We start from the raw sequence: 24,601 nt of genomic DNA on the forward strand, positions 1-24,601 counted from the left end.
ATTTTGATTACATTTGTTTAATACAATGAATAATATTAAGCCCAAGATTTATGAACTTTTATTTTCACCATTAGGGGGGAAGTGACGTACAATTTCAGCCTAGCATGAAAGAGTCCACAACCGTACGTTATTCAAATCGCTCACTTCGAGCAAATGCATCTGTGATTACAGAAAATGTCCAAAAAGGTATGAAACACTACTACTAACGTTACATGCAGTTTACACATATGCGACGGTCCGTCTATAATGAGTTACTTTTATTTTGATAGTCAGTCATATGTCCTGGTAGTGTCAGTGTTCACAGTTAAACGGTTCTTCCTGTTTTCCGGTCGGAGCGGAGGTTTGTTTATGGGTGCAAAGAAAATCACTAACACAAATATATTTTAATACCTATTTGTAGTAGTCATGTTCATAAAATCTAGTCTCATGAAATACAATGTATATTTACAATAAAGTGCAATTTATAATGTATTGATCTCGCTGTTTTGACGGTTGTTAGCTCGCTTGCTAGGCTTCAGCTAGCATCGAAGCTAAACTCGCTTCAAAACGCATCATTTACTCAAAATTAATAGGACAAAAAGACAATTTCGATGAACAAAACGTTTGCTGTGTTTAAATTGCGATTCTAGCGTAATTACCGTTTCTTTTTAAATCAAAATAATGCATTAAATGTCCAAAAGAATTCCGCTGTGTTGGTCAGCGTCAGGATGACAGAAAATATAATCATGAGGATTCATTTTGGATAATCTCCTTATTCGTTAATTTCGTTTTGTTTATAGACGACATGGTAATATCGTGTAAATGAGCTAACTAAAAACGTAACCAAAACAATTTAGAACAGTGTAGAATTACATATTAGCAAAATCTACTTACAGAAGTAAGGTGTTGTAATACTGTGCTACAGTGTTATATTGTTTAATTAAAATAACCCATACTGGGTTTCTGCAGCAGTTAAGAAGTCATAGTTTGACTTTCCATATTTTAAGGCTCTTTAAAATGTTTTAATTCATTAAGTCAGGGCATAAATATTTTAAAGTAAAGTTCTTGATATTTTGTTTTCTAATACAATGATCTAACATTGTTAAATCAAGATAAAAGCAATTCCAGCATTATTGATGTGACAGTACAAACTTACAACATTAAAGTCACAGAGAATGTATATGTTAACATTTTATTGAAACATCTGTTTATATTTTCCAAAACTGCTAACCACAGAGTTATGGCATCAGAAAAATATTGACCTGTAAACATATTTTATGTTTTAAATGAGGAAAATAAACATGTTATGGATGTGAGTTTACAGTATGCAACATACTTTGCAGAAATTCTGTGAATTAAACTGCACAGCCCAAAAGAAACAAGAGTTGGCTCACTATAGAATAAAAGTGATTGATTTAATTTTATTTTACATTTTTGCATTAATTGAGGAAAAAGCTTCGTTATGGATGTGATAGATGTGAAAATGCCACTTGTGTGACTTTGGTAAATCAAATATAATTGTTTGAAATCATTTACAAAGAGATTTTTAAGTATTTTTGCAAGCCTGAAAATACAAGCCTACACAAAAAACTTAGAAAGGATTTCCCTATTTTGGTGAAAACTATATATTTTTTCATGGTAAGGTTGACATTTGCATTGAATTGCTCATATAATGTAAAGGCTTTAATTATTTAATAACCTTCTTAAAACCTGCAAAAATACAGATTAGTAAAATAACTTTTTTTGTTGAACCCATTCAGAAAGTTTAGGAGTGACGGTGTCAGCCACCTTTTACATTTGCTTGCATCTTTTTATTGCATTGAAAATTGACTAACTGAGCCATTTAAAAAAATGTAAGTCATACAGCTTTAGAACAACGTGAGAATGAGCAGATGATGACAATCTAATAGTCTGTCTAAAACTGTGTCCATTTTATAGGGAAGCATGTCTGGCGCAGGGGGTGGGAAGCGCCCCTCAGGAGGGGACAGTCCCCCTGGCCCTCCTGAAAAAAAGCTGAAGAAAGAGGAGAAGACTACAACGACTCTCATCGAACCCATCCGCATTGGAGGAGTTTCTTCTACGGTTTGTTTACATCATTAAAAACATGATTGCAAACAATCACAATCAAGTTAAACCTAATTATACAGTCTACTTTTTAGAGTTCTTAAGATCAGACAAGCATAAAAGTATTTGCACTGTTTACACCTATGTTTTTGTGTTACCATGTTGTGATTTGGATCAACAAAAACACATTAGCACCAAGTTTAAACAGGGCCTAGTATGCTGATTTGGGGCTAAAGAAACATTTTCTATTAATATATGTAAAAACTGTTTAATAATTTTATGGAAACTGATAATTATATTGTCAAAAACAGTTTTATGAAATTTAATATTTTCAAAAGTATTTAACTGTTACTTTTGATCAATTTAATACATACATGCTGAATAAATACATGCTGAATTGTCGATTTATTAAAAAAAATTTGAATATTACTGCATGTGGATTTTTATCTTTCTGTCATATGCTTTAAAACTGTAGACTAGATTGATTCTCCACATTGTCTATTGGATTTTCTATAATTGTATTCTTAATTATTATCTTTTGCAGGAGGAGATGGACATGAAGGTCATTCAGTTCAAGAACAAGAAGCTCTGCGAGCGCCTTGAACAGAGGCAGGCTTTGGAGGATGAGTTGAGAGAGAAGATTGAGAAGCTGGAAAAAAGGCAGGCCACCGATGACACAACTCTGCTTATCGTCAACCGCTGCTGGACTCAGGTTTGCTGTACTCATTTTACAGACCTTAACATAATTTTTTTTCCAGTATAACAGTTTATGAACCTTTAACTAAACAATGCATTAACACATGACACTTTTATAACTGTTAAAAGTAGTGTGATAAAGACTCATTTGAACCATCTATTCTCACAGCTGGAAGAAAATATCCATGAGTTGCTGCAGCATGTGGAGCCTAAGGATGCCCCGGCACCGGTTCAGATTCCTGCCACCCCTCCTGTTCCAGCAGACGCTCCTGTTCCTGCTGTAACCCCATCTCCTGCTCCTGAACCGTCTGCTCCTCTGCCGGCTCCAGTGGAGGGAGAGGATGGGCTCCCGCAACCTCCAGCAGCAGCTGAGGGGATGGAAGATCAGCAACAACCATCACAAGAAAAGGAGCAAGAGCAGCAACAGCAGCCTGACTCTGCGGAGAAGCCAGCAGAAGCACCAGTGACAGATGAAATTCCAGGTAAACTTCATTCATAAAATATATAGTGATTTTTCCTAGTTTATCCATTTATGTTTTCAAAACGTCCTCTGCATCATATTTGAAAAGTCTGCTGCATTTCATTTGATACATATATATTTGAAATCTGGAACGTATATTTGTTGGTCTGATTTTCTATTTGGTTTAATTTTCTATTTAATTTAATTCTAAAAACGTGACACTTCACAAGACACCTTTTTTTTGCTGGGAAAACTGCTGTGAATTTTTTTATTTTATTAAAGATTCAATTTTTTTTAATTCTGAATAAGTTGGTTGTTGAAAATGTATCTTTTTTTATATCATGTTAAATTCTTCATAATTTCTAACAATGCTTCTCATGGCAGTCTTTACAGGGTTAATAAATATTAATAACAAATATCAAGGCTACTGATGAATAATCATTATTAATTAGCCTATTATATATAATATATAATTTTTTAAAATGATATTTAAATGATATTTAAGTGTGTGGCATTGCATTTGTGCATGCTTTTGAAGAGAATACTGTAAGTACAGTAACAACTGAAAGATTCAGTCATAAACCCGGGAAAGGTTTTTTTCCTTTGTTATACTTATTTTATTTTCTCAACAAAAATACTGTACTTGTCACATTTATTTACTTTTTCATAGGAACATGACTAGCATGATTTTTTATGTCAGATTTTACACACAGCAGGCTTAGCCTATGTATTTGTATTTTTACCTGGCAAGCTATTTGACATTATTACATGTGCTGGGATGAAAAAGTGGCTTGATTGAGTAGTAGGTGCTTAACCACTGGTTGTGCACTGCCTTTACTTTTGTGCTGCCATTGAAACGTTCATGTTTTGCTGCTTTCTACTTTTCTACTGTTGAATATAGACAATTAGTTGCTAATATAGACAGACAATTGCCACAACATATTTTAAGCAACCTTTAGGAGAGTGGGTTTTTCTCAAGCCGATATGAGTTAGGGCTGCACAATGTATCATTTTAGCATTGATCTGGCAATGTGATTTGCAATAGCCACATCGCAGGATATGAAACGTCGGGATAATTGTGACCGGTTGAAAAAACATTTAATTTATTGTTGCAGTGTGCAGTAACTCCACAAATTTACTGCAAATGGTATCAATTGCACATATTTTTAAGGTCTGTGACTTGTGCAAGCATTCCAAGGCAGTTTTAAGCAGTTGGGCACAACAATAATTAATGTTTGTTACTTAAAGAAAGTTTGATGAACTGTACACAGTATTTTTTTGCATTTGATAATTCAATTTATGCACCTAAACACAAATAAATAATGCTTATTTCATTTGTGTCTTTGCTGCTGTATTTATTAATGTTTGTGATTGGTTTATTATATTTTATCCAGATTTAAATTGATAATTATGTATATGATCTTTTTCTTGCAGCCCCTCCTCCTCTTCCACCTCTTAGTGAGAGTGCAAAGGCTTTTCTGACCATTCTGGATAACAGCAGTGAAGAGGAGCTCACACTGCAGCTGCAGGACAGGATGCAGTTCAGCAAGGGTGCCGTGGCCTGCATGGTCTGCATCTTTGACCGTCTGCATACCAGCATTGACAAGCTGTGCACTCGAGTCGAGTCTGCTGGTAAAAGAAGTTCATTTTGTGTGGTTTAGTTCATTGAGTGTGATTTTAAACAGAAACAAAGCGTCATTTAATGTTTTGGTTTCATAACTGTGTGACCAATTGCTAAACCTGTGCACTTTGTTCCTATCAGCATGTGAAGATGACAGTCAGCGAGACATAGTTACCACAAACCGCAAACTTCTAGAGGAAAATAATCGTCTGTATGACCTTGCATCCTCTCTTCAAGGGAAACACCACAAGATGTCATTAGAGGTATCGGATTCTGCCATTTTGTTTAGCTGTATTTTGTTTCATTGTCAGAAAAACAATACAATTCAAAGGTTTTAGGTAAGCAGATTTTTTTTTTAATTGGCTAGAAGAGTTTGTTACAGTAAAATGGCTTAAAATAAATGCCACCCTTTTGAACTTCATCTGTTCATCTACAATACTGTTTATCTAAAACTGTATTTTAAAAGTATGTAGTGTCCTTAAGATATGTCTTTGTGTCCGCAGTATAATGAACTGGTTGATAAAGTTACAAGTTCTGAGACTAAAGTGTCTGAGATGGAAACTGCGGTGGAGGATCTGCAGTGGGACATCGAGAAACTCCGTAAGCGAGAGCAAAAGCTGAATAAACACCTTGCAGAGGCTCTGGAGCAGGTCAGCTTTCAATTCATCTCTTCAGTATTCTGTTTAATGTCTTCTGATCTTACGTATCCACACAGACACAGTCCAATTTTTTTTTTGCAATCATAGTTATCAGTATTATGAGCAGAGCACAGTATTATTGTTTGTCTTTGAGAAAAGGAATTGTACTACTTGTTATGAGATTGAATTAAGCAAACCAGTCATATAGTAATTTGTTAAAATATTGTTATATGGTTATTATGTGGCACATTTATTATTATATGGTTATTATGTGGCTCAACAAATGTTTATTGGTAAATTTCCTGTATCTTTTTTTCCTTTCCCCCAAATCAGCTTAATACTGGTTACCATGCTACTGGCAGTTCTGGTGGATTACCGGGTGGGCAAATCACACTCAGTATACAGAAGGTACAGTGTTATTTTAGTATTTATTATGTATGTCTACAGCTTTTATTAATCTTTGTTTGAAGAAATTAAATTGCTCCTGTTAGTTGACCATATGTTAGTTTTACAAATACAAGTGTGAGTTTTAATAAATAATTACTGAATCTAATATTCACAAAAATTAATAAATGATGTATAAGTGTTTTGCATTGTTAGTGCACGTTAACTAATGTTATTAAAATAAAACATTCTAAAGTGTTACCAAATTTTTTTTTTCAGTTTTAGTGTTTCTTAAAGGGTACCTATGGTAAAACATCTACTTTTCAAGCTGTTTGGACAGACATTTGTGTAGGTATAGTGTATAGACCGTCATATTGGGGTGATATAAACACACCCAGTCCTGCTCCAATAGGTTCACAAAAACAGTGAACCAATTGGAGCAGTTTTCAGATCGACTGCAACTTGACGTAGGAGTGCGGTCCCCCCACCCACCAATATTGATTGACAGGCGTGCATCGCCATATCCTCAGTTTGTTGATTCACGTCCGCCATTTTCAGAGTGTGAGTCAAAGCAATGTCACTAAAGGTTACATTGTTATTTTTAGATGTAAGGCTCGTTGGGCTCAACACAAGATCAACATTCACCACATGATCGCTCTAATCGGAATTATTGTTTGTAACTTTGTTTGTAGGTAGGTTTGTAAACATGTGTACTTTTCATTGCGTCTATCTTAAACATCAGCCGTTTGCATTTTCTCGCGGTCACAGAAGCTCCCTGTGATCTTAACTAGGTGCTGCTGGAAAGTGTGAGCACGTTGCTTCATGTGTGCTTCCCTCCATTGGAAATAAAATAACAAACTTGCCTGCAGGTCGCACACCAGGAACGTCGCTCGGCGACGCTCAGCACCGCGCCACGCGATTTCAGAATTCTAAATATAGGTTTCTATCAGGGTACACACAACGGCGATTTAAGTCGGGACATTTCATATTTCTGCTGCGCCACAGAGCGCCATCTGAATAGTTTCATTTTTAATAACATCCGAATGTGGGTGTCTGAGTGTGTCGTGTCGCGGTTCTGGTGCCTCAGTCAAGGTTAATTCAGTGTGCATGGTTATTAGTCTCTGTGTACAAGCTCGGAACTTTAAACTAGCACACAGTTGGCTGTAAAACTATACAAAGACACAAATGATTTTGTACTCTATGCTTGGTCTGTGTCCGAGTCATACATGTACGGCTGAATGCTGGTTCTCTCACTCATGTTGCTTCTCTCTGTCTGCTGCTAAACACAGAGCTCCGCCCCCTTGTTACATTAGGCAGGAAGTCGAAACTAATTTTCATGTGAAGCAACACACCCCTAAAACGGCTACCTGTGTACAACCCCCCAAAATAAAACTTTTTTTTTACACATTATAATAAAATAATCTGAATTGTGTTTTGAACTGAACCTAAACTGGCACACTCAGAAGAACCATATTAATATTAAATCTTAAAAAAAAGGGTAAACTGTGTGCAAAAACTAAGATTAAGGGTAAAACTAGGATTTTTTTAGCATCATTTTATTTATTTATTTTCTGATTTTATTAGCTTGAATCTATTTGTTTCAGGTAGTTTTCAAGGCAACATTTCAAATTTTTATATAGGTGTTTTATTTATTACTTAAAAATTTCAGCTTTCTTTCAGTAAATTCTTTTAATTAATTGGATTCGATTTATATGAAGTGTCTTTAATGATTATGTAGTAAATAATCATGGTTTTACACTATACTTATATTTATGAATGTCTGTGTATAATTTTATCTGTCATTATCTTTAGTGTATACATTTAATAATTAAACAGTTGGCCTAAAATAAGACAAACTAACCATATGCTAGAACCTGCCTTTATGTATGTGCGACGTTGTAAATTGTATTGCAAGTGTAAACGCAACAATTATGTATGGGTCACAATTAAAAGCACATTGGACAGGCAAAAAAATCAGATATAGGCAATATATCGAAATTGGGCATTAAGACCTGACAGTGTAAACGTGACCTAAGTCTGACACCTACCTTCACCTTATCCCACCTCAAAACACTATAATAAATAAGTTTTGCAATACAATGTGAGCACAAGAGCTTTGTCCCTAACAACTAACAAGACATTTTTATTCATGTATTTATATGTAAGTACATAGTTAAAGACATCTAATATACGGTGCAGGAAAAATATTTTTAATACTTATTTTTTGCTTATTTTTTACTTATTTTTTAAAAAATAATGACACCCATATAAAAATAGCCTAAAAATGTTAACTGCAATTTGTGACAGTAAGGTAGTTTTGTGTAATGAGTATTTCTCTGCCCTGCAGTTTGAATCTCTGAATGCCGAACTGGAGCAGAATCAGGAACTTGCCAACAGCCGCATGGCAGAGCTAGAAAAATTGCAGCAAGAGCTACAGGAAGCTGTTCGGGAGAGCGAGAAGCTAAAGGTGGCCAAAGTTCACTGAAAGCCATTGCATTGCCTGATGACAATAGTTTTCTTTCATGTCTCAACTTGTTTCCTGTTGAAGCAGGAAGCTGGGTGGGGGCATATCAAAAGGATTTCATTTTTCCTGGTGTATTACTGACCTCTGTATCCGTCTGTAGATGGATCTGAGGAATATCCCAGAGGAAGTGTTGAAGGAGACGCCAGAGTACAAGTGCCTCCAGTCTCAGTTCTCTCTGCTGTATAATGAGTCTCTGAGTGTGAAGACGCAGCTGGATGAAGCCAGAGCTCTGCTGCTCACAGCCAAAAATGCTCATCTACGACAGATTGAGCACATGGAGGTGAGGAGAATTGACACCATCAACCCATCACAATAAAACCTTTAGCAAGTGTTTTATTTATTAACTCTAGTTACCAATATGACTTAATTATCTTACTGTTATGTTACTATTAAGGTCTTTGCACACTGAAGTCTGAAGTTTTCATATGCATTTTTTTGTAATCATATCCGAAAAATCTGTCACGTACACAAACCTTGCACACTGAGTCCGATGCTTATTAATTAATCCATTCCGACGAAAACGCAAAACATTTTGGAGTCAATTTAAGCGGTTATACTTTGTTCTCTTTTCTCTAAAGAAAAAGAAAGAGAAACATGCTATATATTGTGTTAATCGAATACTAGAAGGAGAGTTCAGCTCATTATCTAAGAGCTCCCCAAAGTTTATTTCAGGAAATCAGGGGAATTTTGATACATTGCTTGTGATACTTTACACAATTACATATGTAAACCAATCCAGAACAGAGACTGTACCTATGCAGACATTAAAATATATGGCAGCAACGTTGATGTACCGGAGCAGTGGACCATGAGGCAATTATAATGTCCATGAGTATGTTAAATGTATGGACACACACACCCCTCCAAGCAGCAGCAAATGTCCGTCGCATTCTGTGTTATATTATGCACTGTGTTTGTCGTAAAGTTATCTGTGGCTCAAGTGACGACATTTTGTATTTTGCCTTTGCTTGTATGTTGGCTCTGAACTGTCAAAACACCTTTCAAAGCACTTTTTTGGATGCAGAAAATGGAAAAAAAATTACCTGCTTCAAATTTTTTTATGACAGACGATTCACACAACATGAAGTCGAATTTATTATTAACGTGTGAAAAATTTTAGACAGAAAATTCGGATTCACTGTTCGAATTCAGTTCGGATTACCATTATGAAATGCTGTTACAAAAAAACAATGGATGTATGTGCAACAACATTTTGCTTATGTTTTGACACATTATTTAAAATTCGTGAAAAAAACATTTTTTCTTTTTATGAGACGAGTAAAAATCTTTTCCTTTGGCCCAAGCAGGCTATTATAAAAAAATCCTCAGCATTTAGCCCTAAAGTCTGAAACTTTAATTACAATGGTTTTAAAAAGGTCTTAAATTTGAGATGATGAAACCTGCAGAAACTCTGCCTTTGTTAAAACCTCATTTGATTAATAATTAATTCAGTCCTAATGCATTTGATTACTGGAAAAATTCAATTACACAACACATAATAAAGAAAGACATTTTAATAATACCCTGTCATTAGAGACTAATTGGAAAATAGTTTTATAAATTAAATTGATAAGACACGGTTTTGACTATAAATTAAAGAAATTTATTCTGAAAACAGTATTTGGTATAGACAAAACCGAATTTCTGGAAAAAAATATTGAACAATGGAGAAAAAATACAATGTAAGCTAACCAAAAAAAGTCCTAGAAATCAAGATATCCCATCTTGTCATTTTGCCTTCCAAGTATACTGCCTTCCAAAATATACCTTTACTCAAGAATCTTTTAAGGTTTGCACTGGAGAACAATACAAAAGAACTGACTGAGAACATCCACTTGCAGCGCGATAAATGTATTTTAGGGTTATTCATACATTAGGCTGTTCTATGTAAAGTGAGTTCAAACAACAGATTTATTGGAAGTTGGAACTTCCAAAGTGTTCCCAATACACATGGTTCCCTCGCTTATAAATACTTGAGTTTCAGATATATGGATTCAAGGCCTTGAAAGTACTTGAAAATTAACACAGGTCCTTGAAAGTGCTTGAATTAAATTTGAAATTGAATTTGCTTATGGGTTTATTTTAACAATTGTTATCAGTTGTCAAACAGAACGAATAAAAAACAGAAATTCTTAAATTAAAAATCTTAAATTTAGATAACACTGACATGCATAATTCACATGAATGAATATATATCATATACTGACATAAATAATGCACATTTTTATCAATATTTCAGAAACTGCATTTAAATATCTTAAGTGTAAATGAAATGTTAAGTACAGTAAGGACACAGGGTATATGCCAGGGTATCAATTACAAAGGTGCTTGAATTAAAATGAATCATGCTCTAAAAAGCTTTCTTTTGAATCTGCTGTTTGTGAAAGCATGGGAACCCTGTAATACAACTCTTTGGGCTTTCTAGAGATTTTCATTTGAGGCCATTCTGACTTACTGGGTTCCTTGTGATTTATCCCTCAGTTTGTTTAATTTAAGATCTCAAATGTACATTTTATAAACCCTGCAGAAGGCCTGTGGAGGTTACATCTTGAGTGTGCTTCTTGCAAATGCTTGAATGTCTTTTTGTTTTTGTAGAGCGATGAGTTGTCTCTCCAGAAGAAGTTACGCACTGAGGTCATCCAGCTAGAGGACACACTAGCCCAGGTCCGCAAGGAGTATGAAATGCTAAGGATTGAATTTGAACAGAATCTTGCAGCCAATGAGCAAGCAGGTAACGTCATTTTATTTTATTCTTTTTGGTTGACATGCTCTGCAGGTTCAGTTCAGTGCGATACATTAGTGGAGTCTTTCCCAAAGCTCATTTGTTTTACAGTAACCAAGGCTAGAGCAAGGAAGTCCGTGGGGGTGGTGTATCCTGTCATCGCTTCCCTGATTGTTCGTGGTTTTGGCCGGGGTTCACTTTATGCTTAGCGTCATAAAGATGTCTGTCTGTCATTGTATTTGAATGACTATCAGCATCACCATCTCTCTTTCTTTCTTTCAGGCCCAATAAACAGAGAAATGAGACACTTAATCAGCAGTCTGCAGAACCATAATCATCAGCTGAAAGGAGATGTGCAGAGATATAAGAGGAAATTACGTGAGACACAGATGGAAATAAACAAGGTATTGCTCATATTGGCTTTCATTGACAGTGATATGGTTTTCTACCATTTCTGTTTTTTTTTTTAGTTGGAAACATAGTTACAAATATGTTTTTCCATCATTAGAAAACAAAGAAGCTCTGCTGTACAAGCATTCATGATGATGTTACATATGCAGAATGTGTGTCTACATATGCTGAAAGAGTCTTTTCAAATAAACAAAGCTAATGAATGAATGCATTTGGATAGAACTTTAAACATGTAGTGCTATACACCCAAAGTGCTTTATTCATGAACAATTAAACAAAGCTAACCATTAATTCATCTTGCTAGCTAATTATGATTGGTGATACAAAAATAAATGTAATCAATTTTACCCCTTAGTTTGTGTATACATTTTTTTAATATATATTTTTCTATACATTATACAATAAACAGATTTTTTAAAAATGGATTATTACAGGTTTAGATAAGCCAGTAATTAAAAACAACATTCATTTTGATGCATTACTATTTTTTTTTTGCATAGTGTTACTTAAAAAATATCACTCACACACGTTACAAATACCTGTTTATACATAGAAAACATATAAATATGAAAACATACAAATATACCAAATACACATAATTATACACAGATTACACCATTTTATTACACCAATTGTAACTGAGAAAATGGTGCCAAAATAATTAAATACTACTAATAAAAAAAAATTAAATAGCATTTTCGTTCTCAAGGTAATAGGACTGTTACGATACTGGAATTTGGTAGCAATAGGGGAATTACCAACCTACATCACAGATGATGTCACACGGGTTCAGCTGCGCATACCGTTTCCAAAAAAAAAAAACGATTGCAATAGCAAACTTGTCGTGTTGTGCGGAAGCATGCATTGAAAACTTTTACTGTACACCACACTGCTTTTAATGCCAACCGCAGATGTCTTTGGCTTACAGCCATCATAAGAGCTGAATGGAGTGAGGACCTCATTAAAAATCCTCGACTCTGCAGTTCTTTTATATCAGATAAGTTCACGCTATGCTGAATCATACACATAACTCGTTTTTGATTGCAGCAATGATTTTAGCAAAAACAGTTCAATATGGTTAATTAAACTGCAGACAATGAATGCTTAGAATGAAATGTAAAAATAGTAGGTTCACATTCTCTGCCATACAGGTGCAGTTCCTTGTACATTTCCGTCTAATTTCATTGTCTTTGGCTAAGCAGAATCTCGGTTTTTATCACTGCAAAGTTTTGAATCTGGTAATCATGGAGCATCATTTCTTGCACATGACCACTAAGAACAAATTGTAGGCATCCAAAGACTTGTAGGCCTTTAACTTTTCTCTTGTGAAAACACTTGGGGTTTCAATGAGATAGTTGTATATTTCGGGCTGGATGCTTGGCCTTTTCGTCTTATCCAATATCATTTGGGAGGATGCTATCCCAAATGGACCTGTCAGATGAGCGCTGCTCACGTTTAAAGCATAATGTAAATAATAAATATAATATGTAGTCAATATAACTTATCTCTAATACAACAACAAACTCTGTACCGCATCGGATGTCATTGCCACAATGTAAATGCTAGCGCTCACATTTTTTTCTGCAACCTCACTGCGTGCGCATCCTGAATGTTTACAATTCATTAATTTGTCTATAGATAGTGAAATTTTAAAAACGTCAATTTCCTGTGAACGTTCTTAAACAGTGCTGATTTGCCATTGTGCTCAACAGAAATGACTGTGATTGGCTGTGAAGGTCATTGGTTCAATGAACTCAACGCTGTTGTCTAAGTGTAAACACAGATACAGGGACACTGAAGCATTTTAAAGCCACGATTCATCAGCAGATTACTCTTATGTGATCTTATAGACAAACCAGCTGATTGACGTTACTTTGAAGTGCTCCAGTGTCCGTGTATCTGTGTTAACAGCGGTGAGTTCAGTCAACCGATGACCTTCACGCCCAATCAGTCATTTCTGTGTAGCTTGCAACAGCAAGCTATGGCATCAGTGCTCAAATGTTCGTCGGATATTGACGTTTTTAAAATTCCAATACAGAACGATACCAAATTCCAGTATCGTGACAACTGCAAGGTAGTAAGGGTAACTTGTTGTAGCTAACCTTAAATTCAATGCAAAAGTGTTTAAAAAATGAGGTGGCATGGCAGCTCAGTGGTTAGCACTTTCGTCTCACAGCATGAAGGTCGCTGGTTCGAGTTCCAGCTGGGCCAGTACTGTGTGGAGTTTGCATGTTCTCCCCATGTTAGTATGGGTTTCCCCCACAGCCCAAAAGACATGCGCTATAGGTGAACTGAATAAACAAAATTGGCTGTAGTGTGTGTGAATGTGAGTGTGTATGGGTGTTTCCCAGTACTGGGTGGTGGCTGGAAGTGCATCCACTGCCTAAAACATATGCCGGAATTGTTAGTGGTTCATTCTAGTGTGGCGACCTCTGAAATAGAGACTAATCCGATAGAAAATGAATGAATGTTAAAAAAATGACTCATTCCAAACATTTTCCTAATAAATATCTTATTTTCTTTATTTGTATTTTACCTTGTAGTTTTTGTTTATTTTGATCCAATCAGTTTTACAGATTTTCACTATGAAAGTAAAAAAAAAAGAAAATCATTGTGCAACATTGAGTGCACTTTTATTGTATATGTTGAGCTGTTCCTGTTCTCAAATGATTGTGTTTTCATGAACTAATGTAAACTGTCGCTCCTGTTGTTTCTCAGTTGAAGTGCCAGAGTGGAGAAGCAACTGCGCTGATACTGGAGGAGAGTGTGGGTGATGGAGGTCTGGAGGTGAAGAAAGAGGAAGATGATGATCAGGAGGAGGAGGAAGAGAGGAGGAGAGAGCTGGAAAGACAGCGAGCACGTGAGCGAGAGCGGGAGGCGGAGAGAGAGCGAGAGCGAGAGAGAGAGCGGGAGAGACAGCGCAGTGAGGAGCTTAAGAGGAAGGACTCAGACACACTCAAGATGCTCAGGGCAGAGCTCAAGTATGTGTCATTTTCTCTATTTTAGGCAACTATAATATCACGTATTATGTAGCACTTAATGAACTTTGGATCTGAGTCACCCACACATCATTTGTGTCATGCCAACAGAAAAGCTCAGGAGTCTCAGAAGGAAATGAAACTTCTGCTAGACATGTACAAATCGGCACCAAAGGAGCAGCGAGATAAAGTGCAACTCATGGCTGCTGAAAAGAAGTCTAAAGCAGAGGTAAATGAGCTTGGTTGTCTTTCTGTGTGGCAAAACCATTAACATGCAATTCACTTGGGGGTGGTCCTCCCCTTAATGCTAATGTCAACATTGCCTGGTAGGTGGAAGAGTTGAGGCAGCGAGTACGGGAATTAGAGGAGAGGGAAAAGAAAGAAAGCAAAAAGCTGGCAGACGAAGACGCTCTGCGCAAGATCCGTGTGGCCGAGGAGACCATCGAACACTTGCAGAAAAAGCTGGCTGCTACTAAACAGGTGAAGCTAAGTTATTGTTGTCCATAGTTGTGTTAAAACCTTTCTAGATCAACAACGTCTGTATTTTTGAAGCAAATGCATGCAAGGTTATCTCACCGTACCCATATGGACCTTTCAGGAGGAAGAGGCTCTGCTGAGTGAGATGGATGTGACGGGGCAGGCGTTTGAAGACATGCAGGAGCAGAACAGCAGGCTTATGCAGCAGCTGCGAGAAAAAGACGATGCCAACTTTAAACTAATGAGTGAGAGAATCAAATCCAACCAGATTTACAAGCTTCTGCGGGAGGAGAAAGAGGAGCTGGCAGACCAAGTGCTCACTTTCAAAACCCAGGTGCGCAAGAGAAAAAAGATTATACAGGCCCCCACTCTGATTAAGGCCCCTTGGAATTTAAAATGGGGCGACAGATTTTCACAGAAGGTGGGCTTAGATTTAAGGTTTGCCCAAGTCAGTACATTGTTCACAGGGCCCTGAATCCATAGCTGCACCCCTGCACTTACATGTGCAAACAATTTTTATAATCATAAAGTTGTGGGTTGTATTAACTTGTTGACTATGGCTTTGTCCAAAACATCCTAAATGTAATTCTTGACAGACATGTACATATGCTTTACAGTGGTCTACTGATGTACAGCAAAATGGAGAGCCTTGGTGATTAATTAAGTCAATGTTTAATTATTACAATATCAATATATTTTACTAATTTCAAGAGTTCACACTTAGCTGATGGTTGATTATAAAGCGTGTTTGGCATGCTGTCCCTGGATAGAGCCCTGAGCTCATAAGATCCTCGAGTCCAGGGCTCCCTCCCATTGCAGGGCGAGAGGGGAGGTTAAGCTCAGGTAGATCTCGAGAACTCCCCTGCTGTTTTAGCTAGTGAATTGATAGAGATTGCTGTTAAGATGAAACTACTTACTACTAGGAGCACATCTATGATGCCAATTTGGATTTAGTCAATTGACTTAAGTTGTATGTGTTTAGACGGTGGGAGGAAACCGGGGGGCCTGGGGAAACCCACATGAGCACGGGAAGAACATAAAAACTCCACACAGAAACATTGGCTGGCTTTGTAACAATCAGTGACGTTTTTGCTGTGAGGCGACAGTGCTAACCACTGGGCCTTCATACCACCATAAGAAAGGAGGAGGAGGAGGGGTGGAAGGGGGGATTCTTCAAAACTAAGATGGCTGTGATTTGGAACTTAAGGTATTTAAAGTGACTAAGGAATCATCTTTCAGATGCAAGTTTATTAATTACCTCACAAAGTTAAACACATTGTGGGCAGCAAAACAGTTAACTGTATCCTTTTGATGCTTATGATATCCAAGAATTCTTTGAGATGTAGTTATTTCATCATGTGGCAAGATCATAAGGTTATATATAATTAGACTTGGTTCTAGTCAATTTTTGTTTGGAACTTTAGTGCACAATAAACACAATATATGAATGGCCCATATAATTTTATTTGAGTGAGAATGATATCGATTACAACTTCATGGCATACATCATTCATACCAAGTAAGGGTACACAAGCCTGATCAGGTGACCTGAAGTGAAGTGAATTGAACTGAACTGTACTGCTCAGTTGAAAAGAGGTATTAAAATGCGTCCTTTCTCACTAGTTCTTAAGCATGTTGTTTGGGTTCATTCATTCACTAATACAGTGTTTTTCAACCACGTTCCTGGAGGACCACCAACACTGCATGTGTTGGATGTCTCCTTTGTCGGTTACACCCATTACAGGTCTTTGTGCCTGCTAAGGAGCTGATGATCTGAATCAGGCATGTTCGGTTAAGGAGACATGGAAAATGTGCAGAGCTGGTGGTCCTACAGGAACGTGGTTGAGAAACACTGCACTAATAGACATGTGTCACTAAGTGTGATCAAACAAGAGGGAAGGGTCTCGACAGAATCCGAAGACAGGTGATACATGATAACATCAGTTGGAAACTGTAAGGCATTTTAGTAAACCACTTAGGATCAGATCCAAACTCTGTTAATACCAGGTGTAAACAGGGCTCTTTACTACTCTTAATCCAGGGTAAATTACCTGAAAGTCTGAAGCATCACTCCTACAAAAAACAAATATCTTGAAAAAATTAATTGTGTGAATAGTTTGTCCATCTCTGCTTGATTGGAGGCCTCTCATGTCTTAAGGCAAAAAGCCTGCACATAAAAGCAATAAACAACTTCTGTTTTCACAATACTGCTGTGATTGCATCATCTCCTTTTTACTGCCCTTCCCAGGTGGATGCTCAGCTGCTGGTCGTACAGAAACTGGAAGAGAAGGAGGGCGTCCTGCAGAGCACGCTGGCCACGCTGGAGAAAGAGCTGGCGCTGCGCACTCAAGCACTGGAGCTCAACAAGCGCAAGGTAAATCCGGAAGGATCACAGACACCCACCTCTGTTCTCAAGTCCATGACAACCATGACTCAGCCTAACCAACCATTAGTGCACATTTCCAGATGTGTGTGTGTGTGTGTGTGTGTTTAATGCTTGTCTTTCTGCATGATGGCTCAGGCTGTGGAGGCGGCCCAGTTGGCCGAAGACCTTAAAGTACAGCTGGAACACACTCAGACCAAGCTGAGGGAGATCCAGGCCTCGGTACTAGATAACCGCACTGCCCGTGAGAGGGAGAGCGTCAACCTCAAGAAAGCACAGGTACATGGGCACGCGTGTTGTAGATGTGTTTGGGATACAGATGAGTGGGAACAATGTGTAAAACTCTGGTGTTCTGTTGCTTATTTCAGGAGGACTTGTCCAGACTGAGGCGCAAGCTGGAGAAACAGAAAAAGGTTGAGGTGTACACGGATGCTGATGAGATTCTGCAAGAAGAAATTAATCAGTATAAGGTGAAGATTTGCTTTTGTGGTTATTCTTTTGATGTATATAATCAAAGGTTTAGGCAAAGTACCTACTTATTTTTTTATTCTGGTTCAAAAAGGTATTTTATTTAGGAGGTATGCAATAAATTAATCTATAATATGGTGTGAAATTGACTTCATAATGTTACAAGATGTTTAAATAATTGCTGTTTTTGTTGTTTTGAATACTATTTATCAAAGAATCCTGAAAATGTTTTCCCATAAGAATATTCTGCTGGAATTTTGTAAATGACATTTAAAACTTATTTTTAATTGTGATCATTTTTCACAGTAGTCCTGTTTTATATATGTTTTATGTTGTTTTTATTATTATGTATATAATCTACACTCACCGGACACTTAGGAACTTATTAGGTACACCTTACTAGTACCAGGTTGGACCCCCATTTGCTTTCAGAACTGCCTTAATCTTTCGTGGCATAGATTCAATAAGGTACTGGAAATGTCCCTCAGAGATTTTGGTCCATATTAACATGATAGCATCACACAGTTGCTGCAGATTTGTCAGCTGCACATCCATGATGCGAATCTCCCGTTCCACCACATCCCAAAGGTGCTCGATTGGATTGAGATCTGATGACTGTGGAGGCCATTTGAGTACAGTGAACTCATTTTCATGTTCAAAAAACCAGTCTGAGATGACTCGCGCTTTATGACATGGCACTTTATCCTGCTGGAAGTAGTCATCAGAAGACACAGGGTACACTGTGGTCATAAAGGGATGGACATGGTCAGCAGCAATGCTCAGGTAGGCTGTGGTGTTGACACGATGCTCAATTGGTACTACTGGGCCCAAATTTTGCCAAGAAAATATCCCCCACACCATTACACCACCAGCCTGAGCTGTTGATACAAGGCAGGATGGATCGATGCTTTCATGGTGTTGATGCCAAATTCTGACTCTACCATCTGAATGTCGCAGCAGAAATCAAGACTCGTCAGACCAGGCAACGTTTATCCTATCTTCTGTTGTCCAATTTTGGTGAGCCTCTATGAATTGTAGCCTCAGTTTCCTGTTCTTAGTTGACAGAAGTGCCACCCAGTGTGATCTTCTGCTGCTGTAGCTCATCCGCCTCAAAGTTGGATGTTCAGATTTGTTCTTCTGCATACCTCTGTTGTAACAAGTGGTTATTTGAGTTACTGTTGCCATTCTATCAGCTCCAACCAGTCTGGCCATTCTCCTCTGACCTCTGGCATCAACAAGGCATTTGTACCCACAGAACTGCCGCTCACTGGATATTTTCTATTTTTCGGAACATTCTCTGTTAACCCTAGAGATGGTTTTGCGTGAACATCCCAGTAGATCAGCAGTTTCTGGAATACTCAGACCAGCCCGTCTGGCACCAACAGCCATGTCACGTTCAAAGTCACTTAAATCACCTTTCCTCCTCATTCTGATGCTTGGTTTGAACTACAGCAGATTGACTTGACCATGCCTAAATGCATTGAGTTGCTGTCATGTGATTGGCTGATTAGAAATTAGCATTAATGAGCAGTTGGACAGGTGTACCTAATAAAGAATTTATGTTAATAATACACAAATACAAAAATGAATAAAAATGAAAATATGCAGCAACCAAACGTAGGTTAAAAATATAGCTTACCAAAACAGTTAAAATTGTCGTCACTTACACTTTTCAAATGTGAACTTTTATAAGCAACTATTTTAAATGAAACCTGACATGTTTATGTCCCTCTAGTGAAAGTAAAAATGCATAGAATGTCATTATAAGATTTGATTCATTTGAATTCCTTTTGCAACACCATTAGACTTTTTTTAGACACCATTATGACCTTTTTGCATCTTTCAACATCACTCTAGATTGACATTTGTCACAATTCTGTCACACCAACAATCTTACATTACTGTACTTTGTTGGGTATTAAGGAGGAAATGAATGACAGTAGTGAGAGGAGTATCACATCGACAGCTCTATATAAGAAATATATGACTCCCATTTTACTTTATCCTTGTCTTCATCCTTCGCATCAAGTTCACAATTTTCTGTTCTTCATTTTTTTTTAAGTAATGCCAGGCTTTCTCTAAAGAATTTCTATATGCACAGTTTAATTTGTAATTCATCATAGTGGATTAAGCATCTGAACATTTGACTGGAATAGGAACTGTATTACTATTATTTGTGCCTGACCTAACTTTTCTATCTTTTCTAGGCTAAATTGCGTTGTCCCTGTTGTAATACTCGTGATAAGGAGACTGTCCTCACCAAGTGTTTCCACGTCTTTTGCTATGAATGCTTGAAGACTCGCTACGACACTCGCCAGAGGAAGTGCCCCAAATGCAACGCTGCGTTCGGAGCAAATGACTTTCACCGTATCTACATCACTTAATTCACTCTGCACCTTTCTGATGGACTTAAAACATTAGGTGGGAGAAAAAAAAAAGAAGGGATGAAAGTGGTCTTGAAGCACAGGATTACCATGGCGTGGTATTTTAAAATGCTCTAAAGGGCCGCTTCCAGTCTCATCTGTGATAGGTGGTGCTAGTGACCAAACAGACACTGACAGAATGGAAACAGTTGTGAAGTAGTCATGGTCTACAGCACGTAAGCCATGCTCCTTCATCGCAGAGGAATCCATTGAGTTTTGTGTCTCTTTTTTTCTGTTTTTCCTTGCATTTTTAAACTTATTGTCGAATCCCCATGAAAAAAAAGAGAGGAAAGACTGTATCTGCTTCTAAATATTATAACTCGACAGAATATGACAGGCTGACGTTCACACAAATTGTTTTATTTTGACAATTATGGCCTTATCCATTTGAATCACACAGTAACTCTATCCAGAAACACAGCCAGTTTCTATGGCGACACTCAATGTTATTGAACCCCTTAAAGTTTAGCAATGAACAGATGTGATGGTACTGGGTGGAAAGAATAGACATGCATAAAATTAGAAACATAGATGGTGTTGCAGTGACTTTTAAATGGCAAAACAAACATATTCATGCTAAAGTAAACGTCCTAGCCCATTAAGCTTTAGTCCGGTACAGTATATACCCGAACCAGTTCCAGATGTATCACCAACATGTCAAAATACTGCACAATTTCTTTAAGAATAAAAGCTGATACAGGTATTTGTGAACACTTTCTGCTTTGATGTCACACTAGACTGTTTTGCCTTTGCATTTAAAAGTGATTGTATAGTTTGTCTGTTATGACTGCATCCAAAATTACTTTAGTGATGTTATTGTTGTGCTTGGTAGAAAAATATACCTCAAAACTGGACTTTCCAAGAGTAAACCCAGAATTATTATAGTCCATACTGTCTCCCAATACAACGCATGTGTCTTCAAATGGTTTAAACAGACATGCTTACTATTAGGAGACTCGCAAGAGGAGTGCCGAAGAGGGGGGAGGAAAAAAACGCGATTTTTTTTCTCTCTTGCAAATGTTTGCTCGGAATGTATATGTAAATGTTTTTCATCACATTGCGCAATTGACCTTATGTTATTCCCCGCAGCCATGGTTTTGTCGTTCTGATCATATTAATAACCGTCTTGCTGCTTTTCCTCTCAGTCTGCGTTGTGCGAGTCTGCCAAACACTGAACTGTTGTTTGCTCTCTTGGACCAGAGACAGTGAATTACGTAGTTGGGTGGGGTGACTTTAATGTGCCTATTTTGCTCAAACATACTTTGTACGAGGAGCCTGGGGTCTCTCGTGCTCTTACAAAAAGCACTTATTTTCCACATGTTGTGTTCGTTTAAACGCGCGTTGCTTTAGGTTGTTTTCCTGATAACTTAGGTCTGACATCATATATTCACGTCAATATGACCGCCGCCGATATTATAACGTCGTCGACTTCCTACTACTAGAGAATTGGTTACTCTTCCACTAAATGTGTCGCATCAGAGTAAAAACGAAACTGTTCGCAGACAACAAGTGTCTTGTGCGACTGCCATGTACGGTTTCCCACTTGTGCTGTGAATACAGATTGTATGGCCGTGTTTCAAAAGTTGTCGATGTACACTTTTGAGAACTCGTTTCAGATCTGAAGGATTCCGCTTCATAACACAAGCCAGGATTTTTGACGGTTACATTGTTCATAAAGTGTCTTTGCGAAACGTCTATTTAATGACTAACAGAAATGTTTTAGCCATTCATAATATTTTCATTGACGTTTCTGAATGATTTATGAATCAATGTTACTGATTCAATGAAAAGAATCGATTTATTTGTGCAAAAAGGCATGTTGACAGTGTTTTGGGTTTGAAAATTATCAGTTCATTGTCATTCCTTCTGAAATCAAACAACGGTGGATTCTTTTGAGGTAATTTGAATACTTGGGACATTCGATTTTAGCGCCAATTATCAAAATAATTCTGGTTCTAAATATTAAAAATATTACCAGCAGATGAAACAATGCCGAAATCCATAAGGATTCATAAATGTTTAGATTCATTAAGAAAGTTTATTCGTGTGTGAAACAAAGGAGTATGCCATATGTTTTAATCTCATTAAAGAGAATTAGCTCAGTGTTGGGACATTCTGCCATTTATGGAGAGCTGTTGCCGCCACTGACTAATAAAAAAAAGTGTATATATATATATATATATATATATATATATATATATATATATATATATATATATATATATATATAAAAATTCAGAATTCTGAGTTATAAAGTCGCAATTCCGAGTTGTAAAGTCAGAATTCTGAGTTATAAAGTCAGAATTCCAGGTTATAAAGTCAAAACTCCGAGTTATAAAGTCAGAATTTCGAGTTATAAAGTCAGATTTCTTGGAATTGCGACTTTATAACTCAGATTTCAGACTTTATAACCTGGAATTCTGACAATAGCTAACCCAGAATTCTGACTTTATAACAGAATTGTGCCTATAACTTGCAATTCTGACTTTATAACTCATAATTGCGACTTTATAACTTGGAATTCTGACTTCATAACATGGAATTGCGACTATAACTCGGAATTGTTACTTTATAACTTCAAATTCTGACTTTATTACTGGGAATTGTGACTTAACTCGGAATTGAGACTTATTAACTCAGAACTCTGACTTTATAACTCGGAATTATTGCTTTATAACTTGGAATTGTAACTTTATAACTCGGAAATCTGACTATAACTTGGAATTCTGACTTTATAACTAACTCGGAATAGCAACTTTATAACTCAGAATTCTGACTTTATATCTAACTGAGACTTGTGACTTTATAACTGGATTTCTGACTGTATACCTCGTTATTCTGACTTAACTTAGAATTGCAACTTTATAACTTGGAATTCTGACTTAACTCGGAACTGTAACTTTATACCTCATTTTTCTGACCTAACTCGTAATTGTGACTTTATAACTCGGAATTCTGACTTTATACCTAGTTATTCTGACTATAACTCCAAATTCTGACTTCATAACTCAGAATTTATTTATTTATTTATTCTATTAGTCAGTGGCAGAACAGGCTTCCGTAGGCCATTCTATCATGCACTGCAGAGTGGATTCTTTTTACAGAACATTGCGTTAATGTCCTAACCTGGAGAGAACCTTTTAAAGAAAACTTCCCTTGATAACCAACAGATGTTCTGGGAAATAAAGATTGTTTGCTGGTCCTAATTGTCTCATAAATGTGGAATCAAGGAGTAGGCCTAAAAGCAAACAATTCAGGACTAAATGCCTTTGACACAAAACAAGAATCCACTCAATGTCATTCCTTCTGAAACCTACAGATCGTTTACATGTGGTTCCTATTTACTTATTTTTGGGAACCAAACTAAAAATTCTGCTGTTCTCAGAAGAATGTTCTGAGAATTTTCTCTGTAGTTTTATTTATTTACGTTGCTAGAGAGCTTATTTGTAACAACTTATAAGGAACATAAAACAGACTGTTTAATGTACTTCAAGAGAGAACCTTCTATTCACAAAAAGAAAACGTTACCGACTAACCAGAAAACAATCTGGTCTACCAAAAAGTGATTCAAAGTCAGTTGCATTGTGGGATGTACAGTAGTATTTATTTTTTTGCTTTTCATAAAGTGTTTTATTTTCAGTTACATTTAAGTACAGCACTTTATTTTTTATTGTCAAACTTGTACAATAATATGGAAATATGGCACTTATCTTAGTTGTAAATGTCATATACAGAGGAAAAATAATAATAACAGGAAAATAAACCAAAGAATGTGGGTTTGCATGGGGTTTACATGAATTAGCTATTACACAAAAGAGAAAAAATCAAATCGACAAGGGTTTATGTGTCCTTAAAAAGGTTGTCAATTCATAAAAAGTGTGCTTTTCTTATCTTTAGTAAGTTTAAGAGAGAACAGTCAAATTCAGCCACAAAAATGGGAAAAACAAAAGAGATTTAAGCCATTTCTGCTTAAAACATTTTGCATTCGGTGTAAAAAAAAGTTAACAAATGTATCCAAGAGAAAAAAATTGGATTTTAATAGTAAAAAATAACATCTCTGAGGACAAAAGTGCGTCAAATTTGTAAACTTAAAAACATGGGAACTTAAAAACACATTCAAAAAACAAATGATGAGCTGTTTCTTCAACATATCCACAAAATGAACAAGACCCATCAACATCAGCATTACATAAAGATAAATGTACAGTAGTAGCTACACAACACAAACAAACCAAACTCAACGTCATCAAAACAAACAACTGAAGTTCTCGGTTCTAAAAGTAGTCGGCTTTCTACTTTAATTTTAAGTCACGTTAAACGCCGTCTACAAAGACAGCCCACAAGCTTTTGAGACAGCCGCATAGAATCTCAGT

At 36.7% G+C, this 24,601-nt stretch overlaps 1 protein-coding gene across 2 annotated transcripts; it reads left to right on the top strand.

Annotated features, from left to right (window-relative positions):
- Positions 1–131: 131 nt before the first annotated feature.
- rnf40 (ring finger protein 40) lies at positions 132–20,931 on the top strand. 2 transcript variants are annotated; one of them, XM_056469232.1, is made up of 20 exons: positions 132–186; positions 1,918–2,061; positions 2,588–2,755; positions 2,909–3,221; positions 4,634–4,831; positions 4,962–5,083; positions 5,324–5,470; positions 5,792–5,866; positions 8,190–8,309; positions 8,467–8,646; positions 10,962–11,097; positions 11,371–11,492; positions 14,218–14,480; positions 14,589–14,706; positions 14,808–14,957; positions 15,076–15,288; positions 17,203–17,328; positions 17,476–17,616; positions 17,706–17,807; positions 20,013–20,931. In XM_056469232.1, the coding sequence occupies exons 1-20, from the start codon at positions 175–177 to the stop codon at positions 20,187–20,189; spliced, it is 3,027 nt and encodes a 1,008-aa protein (XP_056325207.1). In that variant the 5' UTR covers positions 132–174; the 3' UTR covers positions 20,190–20,931. The 2 variants fall into 2 exon arrangements, with proteins under 2 accessions (XP_056325207.1, XP_056325208.1); XM_056469233.1 differs by lacking the exon at positions 132–186 and adding an exon at positions 296–340.
- Positions 20,932–24,601: the final 3,670 nt, after the last annotated feature.

This window comes from Danio aesculapii, chromosome 12 (genome assembly GCF_903798145.1).
Source record: "Danio aesculapii chromosome 12, fDanAes4.1, whole genome shotgun sequence".
NCBI classification, from domain to species: Eukaryota; Metazoa; Chordata; class Actinopteri; order Cypriniformes; family Danionidae; genus Danio; species Danio aesculapii.

Coding starts and splice junctions, on each gene's coding strand:
- rnf40 (XM_056469232.1), top strand. Junction 14,958..15,075: donor AGCTGGCTGCTACTAAACAG/GTGAAGCTAAGT, acceptor TGGACCTTTCAG/GAGGAAGAGGCTCTGCTGAG. Junction 17,329..17,475: donor TGGAGCTCAACAAGCGCAAG/GTAAATCCGGAA, acceptor ATGATGGCTCAG/GCTGTGGAGGCGGCCCAGTT.